The sequence below is a fragment of the Hemiscyllium ocellatum genome, chromosome 6, assembly GCF_020745735.1.
Source record: "Hemiscyllium ocellatum isolate sHemOce1 chromosome 6, sHemOce1.pat.X.cur, whole genome shotgun sequence".
NCBI lineage: Eukaryota > Metazoa > Chordata > Chondrichthyes > Orectolobiformes > Hemiscylliidae > Hemiscyllium > Hemiscyllium ocellatum.
Window position 1 is genome coordinate 16,253,168 of NC_083406.1, and position 26,023 is coordinate 16,279,190.

At 48.3% G+C, this 26,023-nt stretch overlaps 1 protein-coding gene across 1 annotated transcript in view; it reads left to right on the plus strand.

The window, feature by feature from the left end:
- Positions 1-510: 510 nt before the first annotated feature.
- The window catches only part of cdc16 (cell division cycle 16 homolog (S. cerevisiae)), a 72,508-nt gene continuing 46,995 nt past the window's right edge, over positions 511-26,023 (plus strand). The window contains exons 1-6 of the mRNA XM_060826485.1: positions 511-617; positions 8,264-8,318; positions 13,603-13,700; positions 19,996-20,034; positions 21,508-21,645; positions 23,734-23,893. Coding sequence (XP_060682468.1) covers positions 552-617; positions 8,264-8,318; positions 13,603-13,700; positions 19,996-20,034; positions 21,508-21,645; positions 23,734-23,893 — 556 coding nt within the window. The 5' untranslated portion in view covers positions 511-551. The remainder of the gene's footprint in view (positions 618-8,263; positions 8,319-13,602; positions 13,701-19,995; positions 20,035-21,507; positions 21,646-23,733; positions 23,894-26,023) is intronic.

Consider the following 26,023-nt stretch of genomic DNA (forward strand, 5'->3'; position numbering starts at 1 on the left):
AGAGTCAAACCTAGAGGTACCAACATTATTGATAAGGATTCCAGCAGCAGATAAGCTCCAGTATGGAAATGTACTTCAAACATGGTTTCAGTTATGAACTTTAAGTCTCCTCTTAGTTTCCAGAAACCAACTTGTACCTTTAGCCATTAAAGCAAAGATGCATTTCATTCCATTGTTAAAGTCTTTAATCCAGATTGTATGTGAAATTGTTAGACAGCCATGAGGAAAGAGCAGAAAATGTGCTCGTTTTGATTTGTTAGCAACAACATTTGCTGAAAATTAAGACCTTGCGTTGTTTCCAACGCGTTCAGTTTGTAATTTAGATTTGCACTGTTTGGTTTTTGAAAATGCTTGGATGATTTTTGCTGTCATTCATGTCGTATTCCTCCCTAAAAAAAATAATAATTCCCTGATGTTCCCTCACATGGAGCAGGAGGCCTCCGGGGGGGGACCCAATGTTCGGGTCACGGTTCTCCGGAGAGGGGAAGGGATTGGCAGCCGGACGTGGGGCGCCGGAAGTAGCAGCGCGGGAGCGAGAGCAAGTGGCGGCGATGAGTCAGAAAGTGAAGCCGGATCGGGAGCGGCTGCGGCGCCGGGTCCGACTCTACCTGGACCAGGTGAGCGAGCAGGCAACCCCCCGGGAACCAGCTTCGGGGAACAGGCCGGCGGGCGGGGGTCAGAGCATCCAGTGCAGCTCTCCCTCAGTACTGACCCCCTGACAGTGCGGCACTCCCTCAGTACTGACCCCCTGACAGTGCAGCACTCCCTCAGCACTGACCCTCTGACAGTGCGGCACTCCCTCAGTACTGACCCCCTGACAGTGCAGCACTCCCTCAGTACTGACCCTCTGACAGTGCGGCACTCCCTCAGTACTGACCCCCTGACAGTGCAGCACTCCCTCAGTACTGACCCCCTGACAGTGCAGCACTCCCTCAGTACTGACCCCCTGACGGTGCAGCACTCCCTCAGTACTGACCCCCCTGACGGTGCAGCACTCCCTCAGGACTGACCCAGTGACAGTGTGGCGCTCCCTCAGTACTGACCCTCTGACAGTGTGGCGCTCCCTCAGGACTGACCCAGTGACAGTGCAGCCCTCCCTCAGTACTGACCCTCTGACAGTGTGGCGCTCCCTCAGGACTGACCCAGTGACAGTGCAGCCCTCCCTCAGTACTGACCCCCCCGACAGTGCAGCACCCCCTCAGCACTGACCCTCTGACAGTGTGGCGCTCCCTCAGGACTGACCCAGTGACAGTGCAGCACTCCCTCAGTACTGACCCTCTGACAGTGCAGCCCTCCCTCAGTACTGACCCTCTGACAGTGCAGCACTCCCTCAGGACTGACCCAGTGACAGTGCAGCACTCCCTCAGTACTGACCCCCCCGACAGTGTAGCACTCCCTCAGTACTGACCCCCCCGACAGTGCAGCACCCCCTCAGCACTGAACCTCTGACAGTGTGGCGCTCCCTCAGGACTGACCCAGTGACAGTGCAGCCCTCCCTCAGTACTGACCCTCTGACAGTGCAGCACTCCCTCAGGACTGACCCAGTGACAGTGCAGCCCTCCCTCAGTACTGACCCCCCCGACAGTGCAGCACCCCCTCAGCACTGACCCTCTGACAGTGTGGCGCTCCCTCAGGACTGACCCAGTGACAGTGCAGCACTCCCTCAGTACTGACCCTCTGACAGTGCAGCACTCCCTCAGGACTGACCCTCTGACAGTGCAGCACTCCCTCAGGACTGACCCAGTGACAGTGCAGCACTCCCTCAGTACTGACCCCCCCGACAGTGCAGCACCCCCTCAGCACTGACCCTCTGACAGTGTGGCGCTCCCTCAGGACTGACCCAGTGACAGTGCAGCACTCCCTCAGTACTGACCCTCTGACAGTGCAGCACTCCCTCAGTACTGACCCTCTGACAGTGCAGCACTCCCTCAGGACTGACCCTCTGACAGTGCAGCACTCCCTCAGGACTGACCCAGTGACAGTGCAGCACTCCCTCAGTACTGACCCCCCCGACAGTGCAGCACTCCCTCAGTACTGACCCTCTGACAGTGCAGCACTCCCTCAGGACTGACCCAGTGACAGTGCAGCACTCCCTCAGTACTGACCCCCCCGACAGTGTAGCACTCCCTCAGTACTGACCCCCCCGACAGTGCAGCACCCCCTCAGCACTGAACCTCTGACAGTGTGGCGCTCCCTCAGGACTGACCCAGTGACAGTGCAGCCCTCCCTCAGTACTGACCCTCTGACAGTGCAGCACTCCCTCAGGACTGACCCAGTGACAGTGCAGCCCTCCCTCAGTACTGACCCCCCCGACAGTGCAGCACCCCCTCAGCACTGACCCTCTGACAGTGTGGCGCTCCCTCAGGACTGACCCAGTGACAGTGCAGCACTCCCTCAGTACTGACCCTCTGACAGTGCAGCACTCCCTCAGGACTGACCCTCTGACAGTGCAGCACTCCCTCAGGACTGACCCAGTGACAGTGCAGCACTCCCTCAGTACTGACCCCCCCGACAGTGCAGCACCCCCTCAGCACTGACCCTCTGACAGTGTGGCGCTCCCTCAGGACTGACCCAGTGACAGTGCAGCACTCCCTCAGTACTGACCCTCTGACAGTGCAGCACTCCCTCAGCACTGACCCCCTGACAGTGCAGCACTCCCTCAGTTCTGACCCCCTGACAGTGCAGTGCTCCCTCAGCACTGACCCTCTGACAGTGCAGCACTCCCTCAGTACTGACCCCCCTGACAGTGCAGTGCTCCCTCAGTACTGACCCTCTGACAGTGCAGCACTCCCTCAGTACTGACCCCCTGACAGTGCAGCACTCCCTCAGTACTGACCCCCCCGACAGTGCAGCACTCCCTCAGTACTGACCCCCTGACAGTGCAGCACTCCCTCAGTACTGACCCCCTGACAGTGCAGCACTCCCTCAGTACTGACCCTCTGACAGTGCAGCACTCCCTCAGTACTGACCCCCCTGACGGTGCAGCACTCCCTCAGTACTGACCCCCCTGACGGTGCAGCACTCCCTCAGTACTGACCCCCCTGACGGTGCAGCACTCCCTCAGGACTGACCCTCTGACAGTGCAGCACTCCCTCAGGACTGACCCTCTGACAGTGCAGCACTCCCTCAGGACTGACCCAGTGACAGTGTGGCGCTCCCTCAGTACTGACCCTCTGACAGTGTGGCGCTCCCTCAGGACTGACCCAGTGACAGTGCAGCCCTCCCTCAGTACTGACCCCCCCGACAGTGCAGCACCCCCTCAGCACTGACCCTCTGACAGTGTGGCGCTCCCTCAGGACTGACCCAGTGACAGTGCAGCACTCCCTCAGTACTGACCCTCTGACAGTGCAGCACTCCCTCAGAACTGACCCAGTGACAGTGCAGCACTCCCTCAGGACTGACCCAGTGACAGTGCAGCACTCCCTCAGGACTGACCCCCCCGACAGTGTAGCACTCCCTCAGTACTGACCCCCCCCCGACAGTGCAGCACCCCCTCAGCACTGAACCTCTGACAGTGTGGCGCTCCCTCAGGACTGACCCTCTGACAGTGCAGCACTCCCTCAGTACTGACCCCCCCGACAGTGCAGCACCCCCTCAACACTGACCCTCTGACAGTGTGGCGCTCCCTCAGGACTGACCCAGTGACAGTGTGGCGCTCCCTCAGTACTGACCCTCTGACAGTGCGGCGCTCCCTCAGGACTGACCCAGTGACAGTGCAGCCCTCCCTCAGTACTGACCCCCCCGACAGTGCAGCACCCCCTCAGCACTGACCCTCTGACAGTGTGGCGCTCCCTCAGGACTGACCCAGTGACAGTGCAGCACTCCCTCAGTACTGACCCCCTGACAGTGCAGCACTCCCTCAGTACTGACCCCCTGACAGTGCAGCACTCCCTCAGTACTGACCCCCTGACAGTGCAGCCCTCCCTCAGTACTGACCCCCCCGACAGTGCAGCACCCCCTCAGCACTGACCCTCTGACAGTGCAGCACTCCCTCAGAACTGACCCAGTGACAGTGCAGCACTCCCTCAGTACTGACCCCCCCGACAGTGTAGCACTCCCTCAGTACTGACCCCCCCCGACAGTGCAGCACCCCCTCAGCACTGAACCTCTGACAGTGTGGCGCTCCCTCAGGACTGACCCAGTGACAGTGCAGCCCTCCCTCAGTACTGACCCCCCCGACAGTGCAGCACCCCCTCAGCACTGACCCTCTGACAGTGCAGCACTCCCTCAGGACTGACCCAGTGACAGTGCAGTACTCCCTCAGTACTGACCCCCCCGACAGTGTAGCACTCCCTCAGTACTGACCCCCCCCCCGACAGTGCAGCACCCCCTCAGCACTGAACCTCTGACAGTGTGGCGCTCCCTCAGGACTGACCCTCTGACAGTGCAGCACTCCCTCAGTACTGACCCCCCCGACAGTGCAGCACTCCCTCAGTACTGACCCCCCCGACAGTGCAGCACCCCCTCAATACTGACCCCCCCGACAGTGCAGCACCCCCTCAACACTGACCCTCTGACAGTGTGGCGCTCCCTCAGGACTGACCCAGTGACAGTGTGGCGCTCCCTCAGTACTGACCCTCTGACAGTGTGGCGCTCCCTCAGGACTGACCCAGTGACAGTGCAGCCCTCCCTCAGTACTGACCCCCCCGACAGTGCAGCACCCCCTCAGCACTGACCCTCTGACAGTGTGGCGCTCCCTCAGGACTGACCCAGTGACAGTGCAGCACTCCCTCAGTACTGACCCCCCCCGACAGTGCAGCACTCCCTCAGTACTGACCCCCCCGACAGTGCAGCACTCCCTCAGTACTGACCCCCTGACAGTGCAGCACTCCCTCAGTACTGACCCCCTGACAGTGCAGCACTCCCTCAGTACTGACCCTCTGACAGTGCAGCACTCCCTCAGTACTGACCCCCCTGACGGTGCAGCACTCCCTCAGTACTGACCCCCCTGACAGTGTAGCACTCCCTCAGTACTGACCCCCCCCCGACAGTGCAGCACCCCCTCAGCACTGAACCTCTGACAGTGCGGCGCTCCCTCAGTACTGACCCAGTGACAGTGCAGCACTCCCTCAGTACTGACCCTCTGACAGTGCAGCACTCCCTCAGTACTGACCCTCTGACAGTGCAGCACTCCCTCAGTACTGACCCTCTGACAGTGCAGCACTCCCTCAGTACTGACCCTCTGACAGTGCAGCACTCCCTCAGTACTGACCCTCTGACAGTGCAGCACTCCCTCAGTACTGACCCTCTGACAGTGCAGCACTCCCTCAGTACTGACCCTCTGACAGTGCAGCACTCCCTCAGTACTGACCCTCTGACAGTGCAGCACTCCCTCAGTACTGACCCTCTGACAGTGCAGCACTCCCTCAGTACTGACCCTCTGACAGTGCAGCACTCCCTCAGTACTGACCCTCTGACAGTGCAGCACTCCCTCAGTACTGACCCTCTGACAGTGCTGCACTCCCTCAGTACTGACCCCCCCGACAGTGTAGCACTCCCTCAGTACTGACCCCCCCCCGACAGTGCAGCACCCCCTCAGCACTGAACCTCTGACAGTGTGGCGCTCCCTCAGGACTGACCCAGTGACAGTGCAGCCCTCCCTCAGTACTGACCCCCCCGACAGTGCAGCACCCCCTCAGCACTGACCCTCTGACAGTGCAGCACTCCCTCAGGACTGACCCAGTGACAGTGCAGCACTCCCTCAGTACTGACCCCCCCGACAGTGTAGCACTCCCTCAGTACTGACCCCCCCCCGACAGTGCAGCACCCCCTCAGCACTGAACCTCTGACAGTGTGGCGCTCCCTCAGGACTGACCCTCTGACAGTGCAGCACTCCCTCAGTACTGACCCCCCCCGACAGTGCAGCACCCCCTCAACACTGACCCTCTGACAGTGTGGCGCTCCCTCAGGACTGACCCAGTGACAGTGTGGCGCTCCCTCAGTACTGACCCTCTGACAGTGTGGCGCTCCCTCAGTACTGACCCCCTGACAGTGCAGCACTCCCTCAGTACTGACCCCCTGACAGTGCAGCACTCCCTCAGTACTGACCCCCTGACAGTGCAGCACTCCCTCAGTACTGACCCTCTGACAGTGCAGCACTCCCTCAGTACTGACCCCCCTGACGGTGCAGCACTCCCTCAGTACTGACCCCCCTGACAGTGTAGCACTCCCTCAGTACTGACCCCCCCCGACAGTGCAGCACCCCCTCAGCACTGAACCTCTGACAGTGCGGCGCTCCCTCAGTACTGACCCAGTGACAGTGCAGCACTCCCTCAGTACTGACCCTCTGACAGTGCAGCACTCCCTCAGTACTGACCCTCTGACAGTGCAGCACTCCCTCAGTACTGACCCTCTGACAGTGCAGCACTCCCTCAGTACTGACCCTCTGACAGTGCAGCACTCCCTCAGTACTGACCCTCTGACAGTGCAGCACTCCCTCAGTACTGACCCTCTGACAGTGCAGCACTCCCTCAGTACTGACCCTCTGACAGTGCAGCACTCCCTCAGTACTGACCCTCTGACAGTGCAGCACTCCCTCAGTACTGACCCTCTGACAGTGCAGCACTCCCTCAGTACTGACCCTCTGACAGTGCAGCACTCCCTCAGTACTGACCCTCTGACAGTGCAGCACTCCCTCAGTACTGACCCTCTGACAGTGCAGCACTCCCTCAGTACTGACCCTCTGACAGTGCAGCACTCCCTCAGTACTGACCCTCTGACAGTGCAGCACTCCCTCAGTACTGACCCTCTGACAGTGCAGCACTCCCTCAGCACTGACCCCCCCGACGGTGCGGCGCTCCCTCAGCACTGACCCCCGCGACGGTTCGGCGCTCCCTCAGCACTGACCCCCGCGACGGTGCGGCGCTCCCTCAGCACTGACCCCCGCGACGGTGCGGCGCTCCCTCAGCACTGACCCCCGCGACGGTGCGGCGCTCCCTCAGTACTGACCCTCTGACAGTGCAGCACTCCCTCAGTACTGACCCTCTGACAGTGCAGCACTCCCTCAGTACTGACCCTCTGACAGTGCAGCACTCCCTCAGTACTGACCCTCTGACAGTGCAGCACTCCCTCAGTACTGACCCTCTGACAGTGCAGCACTCCCTCAGTACTGACCCTCTGACAGTGCAGCACTCCCTCAGTACTGACCCTCTGACAGTGCAGCACTCCCTCAGTACTGACCCTCTGACAGTGCAGCACTCCCTCAGTACTGACCCTCTGACAGTGCAGCACTCCCTCAGTACTGACCCTCTGACAGTGCAGCACTCCCTCAGCACTGACCCCCCCGACGGTGCGGCGCTCCCTCAGCACTGACCCCCGCGACGGTTCGGCGCTCCCTCAGCACTGACCCCCGCGACGGTGCGGCGCTCCCTCAGCACTGACCCCCGCGACGGTGCGGCGCTCCCTCAGCACTGACCCCCGCGACGGTGCGGCGCTCCCTCAGCACTGACCCTGCGACGGTGCGGCGCTCCCTCAGCACTGACCCTGCGACGGTGCGGCGCTCCCTCAGCACTGACCCTGCGACGGTGCGGCGCTCCCTCAGCACTGACCCTGCGACGGTGCGGCGCTCCCTCAGCACTGACCCTGCGACGGTGCGGCGCTCCCTCAGCACTGACCCTGCGACGGTGCGGCGCTCCCTCAGCACTGACCCTGCGACGGTGCGGCGCTCCCTCAGCACTGACCCTGCGACGGTGCGGCGCTCCCTCAGCACTGACCCTGCGACGGTGCGGCGCTCCCTCAGCACTGACCCTGCGACGGTGCGGCGCTCCCTCAGCATCGATCGTGCAACCGGTGGGGCACTCCGTTAGTCCTGCCCCTGTGATGGTGAGATGCTCCCTCAGTAATGACACTGAGGGAGCGCCGCACTAATGACCCTGCCAACTCTTAACAATGTCGTACTGTCTGGACTACTGGCCCTCAGGCAGTGCAGAGTTGCCTCAGAATTCGTTTTTGGCCACTGCTCCCTCCATCCTGCATGTGGACATTTGTTTTTCATTCCTTCATGGATGTGGGCACACTGGCTGGTCATCATTGATTGCCAATCCCTCGTTGTGCTTGAAATGTGATGATGAGCTGCTATGTTCACTCACTGCTGTAATTAATCTGTGGCAATGTGCTGTTGATCTGATTACTCTGGTGCTGTTGGATAGATCTTGAAACAATCGTCTTACCCATGCTGGTGTTCTGCCTCCTGAACTATGGCTGACGCTTCATTCAAAGCCATCGGTGACCAGGATAATGACACTGTCCATTTGTTTCTTTGCAGCAACAATATCAGAGTGCGTTGTTTTGGGCTGATAAGGTTGCTTCGTTGTCGCATGGTGAGCTGATTTTTTCATACTTTTATATTGAATCTGTAGTCTTATAGGTTTGTGTTCTTTAGTTTGCTTTCCAGGACGTGAGAGAAATATTTGCTGATTTCATGTTTCTGTGAATGTCTATCAATAATGGAGTTAGTGTGCACTTGGTTATATTAATTTAAAATTAAATAACATTAAAGTTAAATAGCTGTGACTAGCAGTGTGCCACAACGATCGGTGCTGGGTCCACTGACTGTGTTCGTCATTTATATAGACAATTTGGATGCAGATATAGACAACGTGGTTCATAAGTTTGCAGGAGACACCAAATTGGTGGTAGAGTGAACTGTGAAGAAGGTTACCTGAGAGTACAATGGGATCTTGATCAACTGGGCTAGTGGGCTGAGGAATGGCAGGTGGAGTTTAATTCAAATAAAGTGAGGTCTTGCATTTTGGTAAGAGAAACCAGGCAGGGCTTATACAATTAATGGTAGGGCCATGGGAAGTGTTTCAAACAGTGACCTAGGGGTGGAGGAACGTATTTCCTCAAAAGTGGCATCACGGGTAGTCAGGGTGGCGAAGGAGGTGTGTGGCACACTTGCCTTCTTCAATCAGAGCATTGAGTACAGAAGTTAGGACATCATGTTACAGTTGTGCAAGATATTACTAAATTTGGAGTATTCTATATAATTCTGGTCATCGTGTTATTAAACTGGAAAGGGTGCAGAAAACGATTTCCAAGGATGTTACTGAGACTGGAAAGTTTCAGTTACAAGGAGATGCTTAATAAGCTGGGACTTTTTCTTCCTTGGAGTGTAGCGAGTTGAGGGGTGACCTTAAAGATTTATAAAATCACGAAAGCCATGGATAGGGTGAATAGTCAAGGTCTTTTCGCCAAGGTGTGGGAATCCAAAACTACAGGGCATAGATTTAACGTGAGAGGGAAAAGATTTAAAAGGGATCAGAGGGGCAACATTTTTCACATACAGGGTGGTGTGTATATGGAACAAGCTGCCAGAGGAAGTAATAAAGATAACAAAAGTTAGAACATTTAGACAGGTACATGAAAAGCAAAGGTTTAGAGGGATATGAGCCAAATGCGGGCAAAAAGGATTAGTTCAGTTTTGGTCAGCATGGACTGGTTGGGTCAAAGATCCTGTTTCCGTGCTGTATGACTCTAAAACGAATGAGAGGAAGAGGGGAGGGAGCAGGAATCGAGTTTAGCATGTTGGATTTTTATTTCTAATCGTATCTGAAGCATCAAATGTCTGTGAATTTTACAGAACAGTAACAGTATTGTATAAGTATTTAAATCATCTGTATTACTGTAATTTGTCTTGGTTAAGATCATGAAATGTGACTTAAAATTTAATGATGCCAGGAGATTTCCCTAATACCTCTGATTCAAATGAGCAGTTACCACAGCAACAACTCTGTTCATGTGGCTTTGCCTGTTCACACATCTTTAAACATATGCTTTCAACATCTGTTTTCCCCATTACATTTTAAAATGAATTTTATTTTATTATCCTTTATTAAGGTCACAATGCTGTTAGTGTTCTACTTGCTGTAGTATACTTGGCCCTCTAATGGTTATGTTGTTTATTAACAGCAGCTACTTAGTTGCTACTGTTCTCATTGGGCTTACCAAGTAGATACTACGGTTGCTTCTTCTGGCTAGAGAATCTAGAATGTGGACATGGTCTCAGGATGGGGACTGAGGTGAACATTTTCTTCATTCAAAGGGTTGTGAACCTTTGAAATTCTGTATTATGGAGTGTTGTGGAAGTTCTATCATAATGGTAGCACAGGCAGGGATAGACAGATATGTGGGGTCTCAAACCTGAGGGATAATTACAAAGACTTGGTAAGAAACTGGAGTTGAAGCCAAAGATGATCATCATTATATTGAGTAGCACAGCAGACTCAACAGACCATATGGTCTACTCCAGTTTCTGTTTCTTAATTTCTGATGTTCATTCTTGCTTCATATTCAGAAGGTACTGAGTTCAAATTTGATTCAAAGGCTTGAGCACAAGTACCAAAACTCCATTGCAGAATTAAGGGAATGCTGGATTGATGGAGACACCACCTTTCAAGTGAGATGTTCAGCCAAAGCCCTGCCTGTTGCTCAGTGGATGCAGAATATCCCACTGTGCTGTTTTGAAGAGGACTAAGAGATTTATCTTTGGGGTTCTGGCCAATATTTATCTGAGGCAACATGATTGAAAATATGTAATCAGATTATTCTTTGCGAATTTGTGAGCGACTTGGCTGCTGTTTTTCCCACAGTACTACAGTGACAGCCAAATAATCTATTGGCTGCAAGGTACTTTGAGAGGTTCAATAGCCATACAAAATGCTTTAAAAGTGCACATCTCTTTTATTGCAAAATGTGAAAAAGGAATGAAGATTGGTGACAAACAGATGAATTCTTCTGCTGGGCATTCAGAAAGAATTGTGTTAGATTATTTAATGTATCATCTTAACCTCAAAGTAATCAATTTAAACAATCATGGATCCTGAAACTAATCTACAGATAATGTGTATTATAAATTTGTACCCGGTAAACTTGGCAAGATGTGTCAAAAAGAAAACATTGAAGTGTGTTTCATAGGCAGCTGTGTGCACTGTGGTTGGGCTTCAACATGTTCGCAAATATTCTGCAATTCTTCCTTTATCTGAACCTGTACTGTTTGCACTGAATGTGTCCAATCAGGAGTTGCCTGCTATGTGCTTTTGTTGCTCTTCGGTGACCATCCATTTATCATAAGATCAGAAGCAAGGATGTTCATTAATGATTGGACAGTTTTCAGCATCATTCACAATTCCTCAGATACTGAAGATGTCCATGTCCAAGTGGGGCTAGATCTGGACAATATCTAGATTTTGGCAGATAAGTGGCAAAGAAAACTTGTACCACACGAGTGACAAGCAAATGACCGTGTCATTCAATGGCATTATCAACTCTCTATCAATATTCCACTATCAATATGCCAAGGATTGCCATTGACCAGAAACTGAAGCGGACTAGCCATATGTCTCCTGTGGTTACTGGAGGCAGGCCAGAGCTTGGAAATTTTGAGACTAATTCCCACATGTGCATTAGGAACAGGATTAGGTCTTTCATCCCTCAAGCCTGCTCTACCATTCAATGATATCATGGCTATTCTATTATATGTCAAATCCCACTTTTTTTTCTACCCTGATAACCCTCGAATTGCTTGTTCATAAAGAATCAGATATCTCCATCTTAAAAGTGTTAAATGAAGATGCCATCACCACTTCTGAGGCGGATAATTCCAAAGGTGCATGAGCCCCTGAGACAAAAGAATTCTCCACATTTCCATCCCAAAATGGTGAACCCTAGTTATGGAGTCTCCCACAAGAAGAAACATCCTTTCCATTTCCACCTTGTCAAGACCATTGAGTCAGGTCACCCTTCACTCTTCTATACCGCAGAGGAAGCAAGCCCATTCTGTCCAACCTATCCTTATAGGGTAACCTATTCATTCCAGAAATCAATCTAGTATACCTCTTGTGAACCATCACATACATTTACATTCTCCTTAGATAAGATCCAAACAACATCATATTTGAGATGTGGCCTCACCAGTACCCTGTATAACTGAGTGTAACATCCTTCCTTTTAAGTTCAATTCCTCTCATAAGAAAGGATGGCCATTCCGTGAGCTGTCTTGATTATCTTTGTACTTGTAATCTAATTTTTTGTTACTCCTGTACTAAAGCACCTAAATCTAGCTGTCCCACAGAATTCTGCAGTTGTTCTCCTTCAGGCTAAAGTGAACAACTTCATATTTTTCCACATGATACTTATGCTGCCAGGTTTTTCCCACTCACTCAACCTATCTTTATTTGTCTGCAACTTTCTTAGTTGTCTTTGTTTTCATATTACATATTTTCCGACCTATCTTGTTGTGATCTGTGAATTCAGCCACTTTGCTTTCCCTCCCCTTATTTAACTCATTCCAGTGATGATGAGACTCAGCCCAGAGCCTTGCAGGCTCCACTTATCTCATCCATGTATGCGTACTGTTTTCAGCCAGCCAATCTGATATCCATGCTAATATATTACCCGCTACACCATGAGCTTTTATTTTCCAACCTCTTTGAATAGGACACCTCACCAAATGTTTTCTGGAAATCCAGGTATAGTACATCTTCAGGTTTCATTCTATCCACACTGCTGCTTTTTAAAAAAGCTCCCATAAATCAGTTAGACATAATTTCCCTTTAATGAAACTACACCATGATTTCTGAGTTTTTCTAAATGTGCTACTATCATCTCTTTAATGATCAAGCTAATTGGTCTACAAGTTCCTGTCTTTTGGTTCTCTTCCTTCTCGAATAAGCAAATTATATTTATGACTTTCTACACTGATGAAACCTTTCCCGAACCTAGAGAATTTAGGAAAATTGTTACAAACGCATCTAGCGCCTCATTAGCAACAACTTTTGAGACCCTAGGATAAAATCATCTGGACTTGAAGAGACCTGTCAGCCAGCAGTTCCATCGGTTTGCTTAGTCCTACCAGCCTTGCGATTGTCATTTCACTAAGTTCTTCTCTCCCTTCCACCTGATTCATATCTATTACTGGGATGCTTATTGTATTGTCAACAGTGAAATCAGAAGCAGAATATTTGCTTATTTCATCTACCTTTTCCTTATTACTACTATTAATGCTCTATTTCACTCTCTGTAGAGGACCAACACTCACTCTACATATTCTTTCCCTTGTTAATACTTGTCAAAACTCGTTCTGTCTCTATTTAAATATCTAGCTGGCTTCATACTCTAATTTCTTGTTCTCATTACTGTTTTAGCCATTCTCTGCTGTTTGTATTCTGCCCACTCATCTAGAGCAGTTGTACGTTTTTTTTCTTGATTTGACGCTTTCCCTATTCTCTTCAGTGAACCAAAGATGATGCATTCTTCCTTTTGAATTTTTCTTTACAGTAGGAATGTGATTTCTTTGCATTGAGAATTCTGGGATGTAAACTTTGTGATTTATGTGAAATATCACTTTGGGCTTGGGTGCCTGATTTTTGAGTTATTAATCAGTGGTTTTCTGTGTGTTAATAATTAATTTGCAATATTTCTGTAGCCATGGTGATTGTTTTAAAAACAGTTTTTTGAGGCCTGGCTTTGGAGTGAATGGATTTGTGTGCCAACCCTTCTCCAGGGCACTTAGGAGTGGGCATTAAATAGTGACCTTGTTAACAACACGCAGATCTGATGGCATAGTTGACACATTAAGTGTAACGGTTTTGTTTTCTGTTGTAGAGGAACCGCAAGATATCTACTGGCTTTCCCAATGCCTTTACCTCACTGCCCAGTACCACAGAGCTGCCCATGCGATTCGATCCCGCAAACTTGATAAGGTATGATTTCTTTCCCATTATACAGATTGCTGTGTAATAACATTATAAGACTCTTTAAGAAATTTGTTGAATTTGTCCTCATTTAACATAGTTTTGATTAATCTCATAATGCCATATTATGATCTTTACATAAACAGGTACATGACCTATTGTTTCAATACATATACCTGGCTTGTGATAATTCTCAGCGGTGCAGATGAATAAATATGCACCAAAATTCAGCATTCCTGTGCAGGTTTCTAATCAGAGCTGAAAAATGTGTTGCTGGAAAAGCGCAGCAGGTCAGGCAGCATCCGAGGAGCAGGAGAATCAACGTTTTGGGCGTAAGCCCTTCTTCAGGAATGAGGAGGGTATCCCAAGCAGGCTAAGATAAAAGGTAGGGAGGAGGGACTTGGGGGAGGGGTATTGGGAATGCGATAGGTGGAAGGAGGTGAGGGTGAGGGTGATAGGCCGGAGAGGGGGTGGGGTGGAGAGGTCGGGAAGAAGATTGCAGATCAAGAAGGCGGTGCTGAGTCCGAGGGTTGGGACTGAGACAAGGTGAGGGGAGGGAAAATGAGGAAGCTGGAGAAATCTGCATTCATCCCTTGTGGTTGGAGGGTTCCTGGGCGGAAGATGAGGCGCTCTTCCTCCAGGCGTCGTGTTGCCATGGTCTGGCGATGGAGGAGGCCAAGGACCTGCATGTCCTTGGCGGAGTGGGAGGGGGAGTCAAAGTGTTCAGCCACGGGGTTGGGTTGGTTGGTTGGTGCGGGTGTCCCAGAGGTGTTCTCTGAAACATTCCACATGTAGGCAGCCTGTCTCCCCAATGTAGAGGAGACCACATCAGGTGCAGTGGATGCAGTAAATGATGTGTGTGGAGGTGCAGGTGAATTTGTGACGGATATGGAAGGATCCCTTGGGGATCCCTTTGAAGAAGGAGGCCATCTGGGTTGTTCGGTATTGGAATCAGTCCTCTTGGGAGCAGATGCGGCAGAGGCGAAGGAATTGGGATGGCGTTCAAAGTCCGCAATTTCCCCTCAGACGTTGTTGACGATGCTCTCCACCGCATCTCCTCCACTTCCTGCTCCTCCGCCCTTGAACCCTGCCCCTCCATTCGCCACCAGGACAGAACCCCACTGGTTCTCGCCTACCACCCCACCAACCTCCAGATACATCGCATCATCCTTCGTCATTTCCACCACCTCCAAACAGACCCCACTACCAGGGATATATTTCCCTCCCCTCCCCTATCAGCATTCCAGAAATCCACTCCCTCCGTGACTCCCTCGTCAGGTCCACACCCCCCACCAACCCAACCTCCACTCCCGGCACCTTCCCCTGCAACCGCAAGAAATGCAAAACTTGCGCCCACACCTCCCCCCTTACTTCCCTCCAAGGCCCCAAGGGATCCTTCCATATCCACCACAAATTCACCTGCACCTCCACACCCATCATTTACTGCATCCGCTGCACCCGATGTGGCCTCCTCTATATTGGGAAGACAGGCCGCCTACTTGCGGAACATTTCAGAGAACACCTCTGGGACACTCGCACCAACCAACCAACCCAACCACCCCGTGACTGAACACTTTAACTCCGCCAAGGACATGCAGGTCCTTGGCCTCCTCCAAAGCCAGACCATGGCAACATGGCGCCTGGAAGAAGAGCGCCTCATCTTCTGCCTAGGAACACTCCAACCACAAGGGATGAATGCAGATTTCTCCAGCTTCCTCATTTCCCCTCCCCCCACCTTATCTCAGTCCCAACGCTCGGACTCAGCACCGCCTTCTTGACCTGCAATCTTCTTCCTGACCTCTCCGCCCCTACCCCCTCTCCAGCCTATCACCCTCACTTTAACCTCCTTCCACCTATCACATTCCCAACATCCCTCCCCCAAGTCCCTCCTCCCTACCTTTTATCTTAGCCTGCTTGGCACATCTTCCTCATTCCTGAAGAAGGGCCTTATGCCCGAAACGTCGATTCTCCTGCTCCTTGGATGCTGCCTGACCTGCTGCGCTTTTCCAGCAACACATTTTTCAGCTCTGATCTCCGGCTTCTGCAGTCTTCACTTTCTCCAGGTTTCTATTCATCCAGCTCATTGCGGCTGTTGCCTGTTGGAGTGACATCTCCACCAATTGTGGCTTGAGCCGTGAAAGCGAAGAAGTTGTAGTAAAGAAAAACAGGAAGTCCGTTCCACTGAGAGTATTAAATTGGATGTGCTATCAGGGTTTAAACATGCCGAGTGAAATGTGGATATTGAACAAACTTTGCATCTCATTGAGTCAGCGAAGAAGATGAATCTGACGTCCTTGCTCCTTCAAAGATTTTAATCACCAAGAGGCCAGCAGAAGCATTCAAGTTGGTTAAGTCAGCATATGACAATGAAAACCATTACTTCTACCAAGGACCCTACAGACAGGCTCTGGAATACGATATTAATGGTTTTGATTAGAGCTGGGAGGTAATCTCATGACCCATGTGTAAGTCGCATGAAAACTAAAGGAAACATCCGTGCAGGGAATTAGCCACAGGATGACATCTCATAGCCTTGTAATGAAAATAGGAAGGGTTGCCTGTAATGTCTGTCTTTTGCTGCTGGACTATGAAATAAGTGGTTGACATGAGACTCCCAGAAATTAGATATATAACTGGTTCTAGACAGAGAAAAGCTTCTCTCAGTGGACCAGTTTACCTACTGAGAAGGTGCAAAACTTGACCTACTCTTGGGAAATAAAGCAGGGCAGGTGACTGAGGTGTCAGTGGGGGAGCACTTTGGGGCTAGCGACCATAATTCTATTAGGTTTAAAATAGTGATGGAAAAGGATAGCCCAGATCTAAAAGTTGAAGTTCTAAATTGGAGAAAGGCCAATTTTGATGGTATTAGGTAATAACTTTCAAAAGCTGATTGGGGGCAGATGTTCACAGGAAAAGGGGCGGCTGGAAAATGGGAAGCCTTCAGAAATGAGATAATGAGAATCCAGAGAAAGTATATTCCTGTCAGGGTGAAAGGAAAGGCTGGTAGGTACAGGGAATGCTGGATGACTAAAGAAATTGAGGGTTTGGTTAAGAAAAAGAAGGAAGCATATGTCAGGTATAGACAGGATAGATCGAGTGAATCCTTAGAGTATAAAGGCAGTAGGAGTATACTTAAGAGGGAAATCAGGAGGGCAAAACGGGGACATGAGATAGCTTTGGCAAATAGAATTAAGGACAATCCAAAGGGTTTTTACAAATATATTAAGGACAAAAGGATAACTAGGGAGAGAATAGGGCTCCTTAAAGATCAGCAAGGCGGCCTTTGTGTGGAGCCACAGGAGGTGGGGGAGATACTAAACGAGTATTTTGCATCAGTATTTACTATGGAAAAGGACGTGGAAGATATAGAATATAGGGATATAGATGGCGGCATCTTGAAAAATGTTCATTTTACTGAGGAGGAAGAGCTGAATATCTTGAAATGCATAAAAGTGGATAAATCCCCAGGACCTGATCAGGTGTACCCTCTAACTCTGTGGGAAGCTAGGGAAGTGATTGGGCATCTTGTTGAGATACTTTTATAATCAATAGTCACAGATGAGGTGCTGGAAGACTGGAAGTTGGCTAACATGGTGTCAATGTTTAAGAAGGACGGTAAAGACAGGCCAGGGAACTATAGACCAGTGAGCCTGACATCGGTGATAGGCAAAGTGTTGGGGGCATCCTGACAGACAGGATGTACATGTATTTGGAAAGGCAAGGACTGATTAGGGATAGTCAACATGGCTTTGTGCATGGGAAATCATGTCTCTAAAACTTGATTAAGTTTTTTGTTCAAAGAGGACTGATGAGGGCAGAGCAGTAGATGTGATCTATATGGACGTCAGTAAGGTGTTCGACAAGGTTCTTTTGGGCGACAGGTTGGCAAGGTTATTTCTCATGGAATACAGGGAGAACTAGCCATGTGGATACAGAACTGACTCAAAGTAGAAAACAGGTGGTGGTGGTGGTGGAGGGTTGTTTATCAGACTGGAGGCCTGTGACCAGTGGAGTGCCACAAGGAGCTGTGTTGGGTCACTGCTTTTTGCCATTTATATAAATGATTTGGATGTGAGCATAAAAGGTATCGTTAGTAAGTTCGCAGATGACACCAAAATTGGAAGTATAGTTGACAGTAAAGAAGGTTACCTCCGATTACAACAGGATCTTGATGGACCAATGGGCTGAGAAGTGGCAGATGGAGTTTAATTCAGATAAATGCGAGGTGCTGCATTTTGGAAAAGCAAATCTTAGCAGGACTTATACGCTTAATGGCAAGGTCCTAGGGAGTGTTGTTGAACAGAGACCTTGGAGTGCAGGTTCATAGCTCCTTGAAAGTGGAGTCACAGGTGGATAGGGTAGTGAAGGCATTTGGTATACTTTCCTTTATTGGTCAGAGGATGTTGTGATACTTGAAAGGGTTCAGAAAAGATTTACAAGGATGTTGCCAGGGTTGCAGGGTTTGAGCTTTAGGGAGAGGCTGAACAGGCTGGGGATGTTTTCCCTGGGGCGTCAAAATCATGAGGGGCATGGATAGTATAAACAGACAAAATCTTTTCCCTGGGGTGGGGAACTCCAGAACTAGAGGGCATAGGTTTAGGGTGAGAGGGGCAAGATATAAAAGAGACCTAAGGGGCAACCTTTTCACACAGAGGGTGGTATGTGTATGGAATGAGCTGCCAGAGGAAGTGGTGGAGGCTGGTACAATTGCAACACTTAAGAGGCATTTAGATGGGTATATGAATAGGAGAGGATTTGGAGGGATATGGACTGGGTGCTAGCAGATGGGACCAGATTGGGTTGGATATCTGGTTGACATGGACAAGTTGGACTGAAGGGTCTATTTTCGTGCTGTAAGTCTCTATGATTCTATGCTGGCTTCAGGCTAACATCTTGTTTAGCTTGAGGTATCAGACATAGGAGACCTCTTTAAAGTGACCCTCGTTAGATTCTGCCTAACACTCTGGCTAGCTCAAGTGACTGAAAGGAAACTGAAGAAATTACTACTTGCAGCCATGGAGATGTATTTCATCCAACTGTTTACCTGATGTAGGACCAGAAATCCCTGTTACAAATTGTCGGTTTTCTCCACTTATTTAGATTATGTACTATTTCTAAACTGTTGTTTAATAAAAGTTGAACTACTTTTAAATTGCATGAATTATTGACTGCCTATTATTTCTGTCTCTCTGGGTCTGTCTCCACCTATCTGCTCACTTCTACTCCTCCCCATAACCACATCTCCCCAACACACTGTCACCAGCATAAAAATCACATTTTCCTTGCTCCATCCAAACAAGGATCACTGGAGTTGAAACATAGTTCTGCTTCCTCCAGCAATTTTTCCTTTATTCACTGAGCACGGTGGCTTAGCACTGCTGCCTCACAGCACCAGGGTCCCAGGTTCGATTCCAGCCTCCGGTGACTGTCTGTGTGGAGTTTGCACATTCTCCCCGTGTCTGCGCGGGTTTCTCTGGATGTCCTGGTTTCCTCCCATAGTCCAAAGATGTGCAGGTCAGGTGAATTGGCCAGGCTAAATTGCCCATAGTGTTAGGTGCATTAGTCAGAGGGAAATGGGTCTGGGTGGGTTACCCCTCTGAGGGTCGGTATGGACTGGTTGAGCTGAAGGGCCCGTTTCTACACTGTAGGGAATCTAATCAAATTCCATCTGAACTGGGCTGCTTCTCACATTAACAGTATATTCTAATCCTTAACAAAAACAGAAATTGCTGGAAAAGCTCAGCAGATCTGGCAGCATCTGTGGACGGAGACCAGAGTTAATGATCCTTACACTTCTGAAGAAGGGTCACTGGACCCGAAATATTAACTCTGACTTCTCTCCACAGCTGCTGCCAGACCTGTTGAGTTTTTCCAGCAAGTTCAGTTTTTGTTTCTGATTTTCAACATCTGCGGTTCTTTTGGTTTTTTATTCTAATCCTTTCCCCTTTGTGTTTATCCAGCTTTTTCTTAAATATATATTTACCATTCAAGTTAACTACTCCCTATGGTAGTGAGTTCCACATTCTTGCCCTGCTCTGGGTATAGTGAGTTTGTTCCAATTTCCCTGTCGAACTTATCAGTCACTGTCTTATATTTGTGGCCCTCATTCTCAACTTGCCTCAATGTGGAAGCATCTTCCCGCTGTTCACTTCATTGAGTGCTGTCAGAACTTTTTAAAGTCCTTTATTAGCTGAAAACCAGGAATTGACTGCTGGTCCACTGGACATCTTCTCCATTCACAATATTGAGGAAAATACTGTGGCAGGTGGTACAGTAAGTGACTTGTTTTCTGCCCTCTCCACAGATCTATGGAGCCTGTCGATACCTTGCTGCCCAGTGCCACGTGAGTAAAATTAATTATAATGTCTTTGTTTAAACTTTCTTAAAAGGTGAGGTTACTTTATGATTATTCTTTAAATCTTTATTTTCTAGTGTCTTTATTGTGATATACAAATGATATTCACTGAAACAAAGAGACAAATATTTGATTTGGACCTTTGAACTTACTACTAAACCTTTCCTTACTTCCCTTACCCTACCTTGCTTAGTTATATTGCCTTATTAATTTGGCCCTGAGTTTCACTTATTTGTCGTTTCTCAGTTAATCTCTTCTTCCAAAAAAATGCTTTTTAAAATCACAATTCATTAACCTGATGGTGTCACTTTGATTTTTTCCCCAGTTAGCCTGGGACCTTTTTTGTATTATGTTTAAGCTGTGAGAAAATACAAATTATTGAACTGGCTTTAAAGAAAAAAGATTAGATTAGATTCCCTACAGCGTGGAAACAGGCCTTCGGCCCAACAAGTCCACACTGACCCTCTAAAGAGTGACCCACCCAGGTCCATTCCTCTATCCTATATTCACCCCTGACACCATGGGCAATTAAACATGGCCAATTCACCTGACCTGCACATTTTTGGACTGTGGGAGGAAACCAGAGCACCCGGAGGAAACCCATGCAGACATGGGGAGAATGTGCAAACTCCACACAGACGATTCCAGCCTCGAGTGACTGAACTTGGGCCCTTGGTGTTGTGAGGCAACAGTGCTAACCACTGAGCACTGTGCCGCTAAAGATTGAGATTATGCTGGGAAAGTTGGCTGTAGACAGGAAATACTAAATTAATTTTTTTGCTATGTAAACTAACAGAATTATAATTATTGGGGTGCTTGGAGTCATGTCCCTTTTTATACCACTGGGAGTGGTATAAAATTCCATCTGAACTGGGCTGCTTCTCACATTAACAGTATATTCTAATCCTTAACAAATTCCTTACCATTCGGAGTATCTGAAATAACGGACAGCCATGAGGCTTTCAATGGTATTAAGCAAATTGGCCCCCTCTTGTGGCACTTTAGTGAGGTACATCAGTAGAACTGTGGAGCCCAGTTGAATAGTATTATCTGCTTGACGCATCTTGTACCTGATGGTTATCGCCTCACATGAAGAGTGTTTTGATGATAATGAAACTTGAATGAAGTTGACATTGCCAGAACGTTCGTTTGCTTATTAACAAAGGATTCCTGTTGTGTGGAATTTTCAAAAAGGAGCTTTTTTTTTGTAGAATAATTTCAAACTCCAGGCAGTATACTTGAGTATTTATTTAAATGTCAGTCCTGGCTCTGAGGCAGAAGTATGTGGGTTTAAGTCCCACTCCAGAATGAAGGTCACAGAAGCCCCAGAATCTTCCAAAAACTGAACGTCTGACAGTGCAGAATCTAAATTGGTCACAAATGTATACCTGTGTCACAATATTAACCTTTGATTGCTGCCTTTAAATCTTTTGTTTCCTTCTGTTTTTCTGTCTCAAAAAGTATGCAGCCAAGGAATATCAGCAAGCTCTTGACATTTTGGATATGCAAGAACCAATCAACAAGATCATACTGGAGAAGAATGCTAAAGCTGACAAGATCAAAGAAGCCTCCATTGATTGGGGATTGTCTCCTGCTGCAGTGAGTCACATGATTCGACTGCAACCTATTCTGTACAACAGGAAACATATAATCTCCTGCTTTTTGTTTTTATTGTCCTCCCCAGTGAAAGAGGGCACACACTCCTTGCGGTTCTGTGACTTCATCTAATGTTTTTGAGTCCCTTTCCTGTGTTTGTTTCGAGCTTCAGTTTCTTATATGGTGAACTTACTGTGCTCAATCATGGTGCTGCAGCTGGCTTTGGAACCCTTGGGGGAGTTGGTCAAGGGATAAACTGGTTGCCATTCCTGCATTGTCCAGTAACTCCTGACATGTTTGCAGGCAGACTGCTCCACCTATGGGTGTACCAGTGTCTTTGACAGGTTCATTGTGCTGTTACAGATCTGAAGATATAGATAGTTTCCCTTATTGCTTATGCACTCTGTTGCGACTAGCAAACTCTCCACCAGCACTCCAGATCAATATATCCATATCCGTATTGCCATCTAGTTTATCTGACTATTGACCAATTTCATTACTTTTTACTTTTCCTCGTGTTAGTGCCAATTTACACATCAGCTTCTGCTTGTTCACATCTCGTGCTATAACATTTGACTGCTGCCTTGAATTTCATTCCCCTCTCCCTGTCCCCTCCACACTCCAATTAAATAGTTCTGATCTGGCCTCAACCCCAAATGTTGAAAAGATTCCAAGGTTGTGAACTGAGCGATGTTAATTGCTGAAGCGTCATTAGTGATCTGGAACTTGCATTACTTTTGGAGGCATTGGCATTCAGGTTTGTTTTGATAACTATTTAATTATTTGAATGTAAATTGAATGTTCACTCAGGCTTTTTACTAAGGGTGGTGGTTTTTTTGGACCGCTGGAGTCCAGCGTTATAGATCACCCACAGTGCTATTAGAGAACTCCAGGATCATTGAAAGAACAATGACATAATTCCAATTCAGGGTGCTGTGAGCGCAGAGGGTAACTTGTGGAGGTGTGTGTGTGTGTTCCCAGGCACCTGTGACCTTTGTCATCCTAGATGATGTTTGGAAGGAGCTGTGTGACTTGACAGAATGTATTAATTGAATCAGGAGCCATTTATGTTTAAATACTGAAGGATGTAGGAGTAGACTGAAAGTAAAGTTGATGGTCAGAAATGCAACTATGCAATAAACTACTCTCAAAATTTGTTAGTGAAAATCTACATTTAAATTCAAGTATTTGAGATAATGAGCTACCAATTAATTTGATGAAAATAAAATATCAAGAGAATATTTGATCTCTAACAGTAACATTTTTGCTAAGCTACAAATTTGATTTAAACTCCAAGTTGCATGATGCAAAATTCCTCGAGCTGGTAAGCTGAAGATTGAAGTGCATTGATCATCTTTTATGGTTCCCAGTTACAGCATTGCAAGTTAATTTAACAGCCTTAATTATTCCATACACGGAGACTATCTTACTGCTTCCCAAGTTGATATATTAGTTGTCATGTACGTGCGGGGACACAGTCTTAGAATGGGGTGGCTCAGTGGTTAGCATTGCTGCCTCATAGCGCCAGGGACCCAGGTTTGATTCCCACCTTGGGCGACTGTCTGTGTGGAGTTTGCACATTCTGCATGGGTTTCCTCCGGGTGCTCTGGTTTCCTCCCACAGTCCAAAGATGTGCGAGTCAGGTGAATTGGCCATGCTAAATTGCCCGTAGTGTTAGATGCATTAGTTGGAGGGAAATGGGTCTGGGTGGGTTGCTGTTCGGAGGGTCAGTGTGGTTTGGTTGGGCCGAAGGGCCGGTTTCCATACTGTAGGGAATCTAATCTACATGAGGTGGGCGCTCACTAAAGTGCATACCTTCACACACTGCGTTAACTCAGTTCTTTCAATTACGCAGCTCTTCCTTAATACTTTTTTCTGCATGGTTAATCCTCGATTATTACAAAGCTAAAAAAAATTATAATACTTGTTATTTGCATGTTCGTGTTGTTCCAATTATAATTTAAAAGCAAATCGTGCTCCTAATAGTGTAAAGCACCTGATATGAAGGTGGTTAGGTTTGAAATGCATTCACTGACCTTTTTGTTGAATAATATTGACGATGTTTTAACCTGCTGGAATGTTTCCTCTCAGATCAAGAGCTCTATTTGCCTTTTGCGAGGGAAGATCTACGACGCTATGGATAACCGACCCCTGGCTACAAACAGCTACAGAGAAGCATTGAAGCTTGATGTGTGTTGCTTTGAAGCATTTGACCTATTGACATCACACCACATGCTGACAGCGCAGGAAGGTTCGAGTACCAGTGCCTTTTCTGAAGTTTGCTTCGGTTATTGAAACCTGCTGCGGTCAGATATTGAGTTAGTGCAAAGTTTGCTTCATTCAGATATTTGTCAGAAATTTTGCGCTGTGATTGGGCTCTTAAAATTTCACAAAGAATATCAACTGATCGAAGGCTTCCTCAGTGTCTTGCCCAATACCATGGGACTACTTGGAGAAATAGCTCAGCTAATTTTATCACAGACAAAATGCCAATAATTTTGGCCAACATTAATTACAAAGTGCTTACAACACAGGAGCTGGCCATTCAGTTCAGCTGATCGGTGCTGGTGTCCATGCTCCACATGAACCTCATCCCACCATTCTTCATCTAGCCCTACCAGGAAATCCTTTTATTTCTTTCTCCTCTGTGTTTACCTAGTTATTTTGAAAATGTGCCCAAGAGTGGGACATGCTGAAGTGACTGCTGTCTCTCTAGGCGAAGAATGTTTATTTAGCTGATCATCAGTGGGATAAATGCATGTTTTTCCAATTAACAAGTTAGGATAATCAAATGGCTGAAGTGATTCAAGGCACATGAATTAATTAAATATTTAATTACAAAGCAGTTTTCTCTGCATGATAAATGCAGTAAGAGTCAACTATGCTCAAATACAAGAGGCAAATTCAAGAGATTGTGGTGCTATCCTTGTTGGGTAGGAGCTCCCGGTCAGACCTGGAATTATACTTCACTCATTCTGCAAATCCCTGCTCTTGAGCGTACAGGCTCTGATCCCCATGCGATTCAATAGGCCACTTCTTTAACTCTATTGCTCCCTGCTGTCGAGATTCCACTGTGGAACCTTCCTAAGAGGTTCTTTTGCTCTAGACAGGCTGAAGCTTGAATCTTAAAAGCTTTTGTATCAGCCAACTCTTAGGTAGTCAATACAGAATCAAATGGAAGAGTAGTTGTTGTTTGGAGGTACATCTTTATAGTTCGTCTATGTAAACAAAAGCTTGTATGTGAATAAAGACCAGATTTCAGTGTCCAATCTCTCACCATCTGGCAACCTCGTGAGTAAAAATATGTTGAGTCAAAAAGCAATACTTGTGCCCAAGCAATCAACTATTAAGAGAATGGCCAATGCAATAATGAGCGATGTTCAAAGTTTGTGAGAAGATTTGTAGCTCAGGTGCTCGTTGTTGTGGTTCTGTTCGCCGAGCTGGGAATTTGTGTTGCAGACGTTTCGTCCCCTGTCTAGGTGACATCCTCAGTGCTTGGGAGCCCCCTGTGAAGCACTTCTGTGATGTTTCCTCCGGCATTTATAGTGATTTGTATCTGCCACTTCCGGTTGTCAGTTCCAGCTGTCCGCTGCAGTGGCCGGTATATTGGGTCCAGGTCGATGTGCTTATTGATTGAATCTGTGGATGAATGCCATGCCTCTAGGAATTCCCTGGCTGTTCTCTGTTTGGCTTGTCCTATAATAGTAGTGTTGTCCCAGTTGAACTCATGTTGCTTTTCATCTGAGTGTGTGGCTACTGAGGGTAGCTGGTCTTGTCGTTTCGTGGCTAGTTGGTGTTCATGGATGCGGATCATTAGCTGTCTTCCTGTTTGCCCTATGTAGTGTTTTGTGCAGTCCTTGCATGGGATTTGGTACACTACATTGGTTTTGCTCATGCTGGGTATTGGGTCCTTTGTCCTGGTGAGTTGTTGTCTGAGAGTGGCTGTTGGTTTGTGTGCTGTTATGTGTCCTAGTGGTCGCAGTAGTCTGGCTGTCAGTTCAGAAATGCTCCTGATGTATGGTAGTGTGGCTAGTCCTTTGGGTTGTGGCATGTCCTCGTTCCGTTGTCTTTCCCTTAGGCAGCTGTTGGTGAAATTGCGCGGGTATCCGTTTTTGGCAAATACATTGTATAGGTGTTCTTCTTCCTCTTTTTGCAGTTCTGGTGTACTGCAGTGTGTTTTGGGCCTTTTGAATAGTGTCTTGATGCAACTTCTTTTGTGTATGTTGGGGTGGTTGCTTTCATAGTTCAGGACTTGTTCTGTGTGTGTGTGGCTTTCCTGTGTACCTTTGTGGTGAATTCTCCGTTCGGTGTTCTCTGTACCATCACGTCTAGGAATGGGAGTTGGTTGTCCTTTTCTTCCTCTCTAGTGAATCGGATTCCT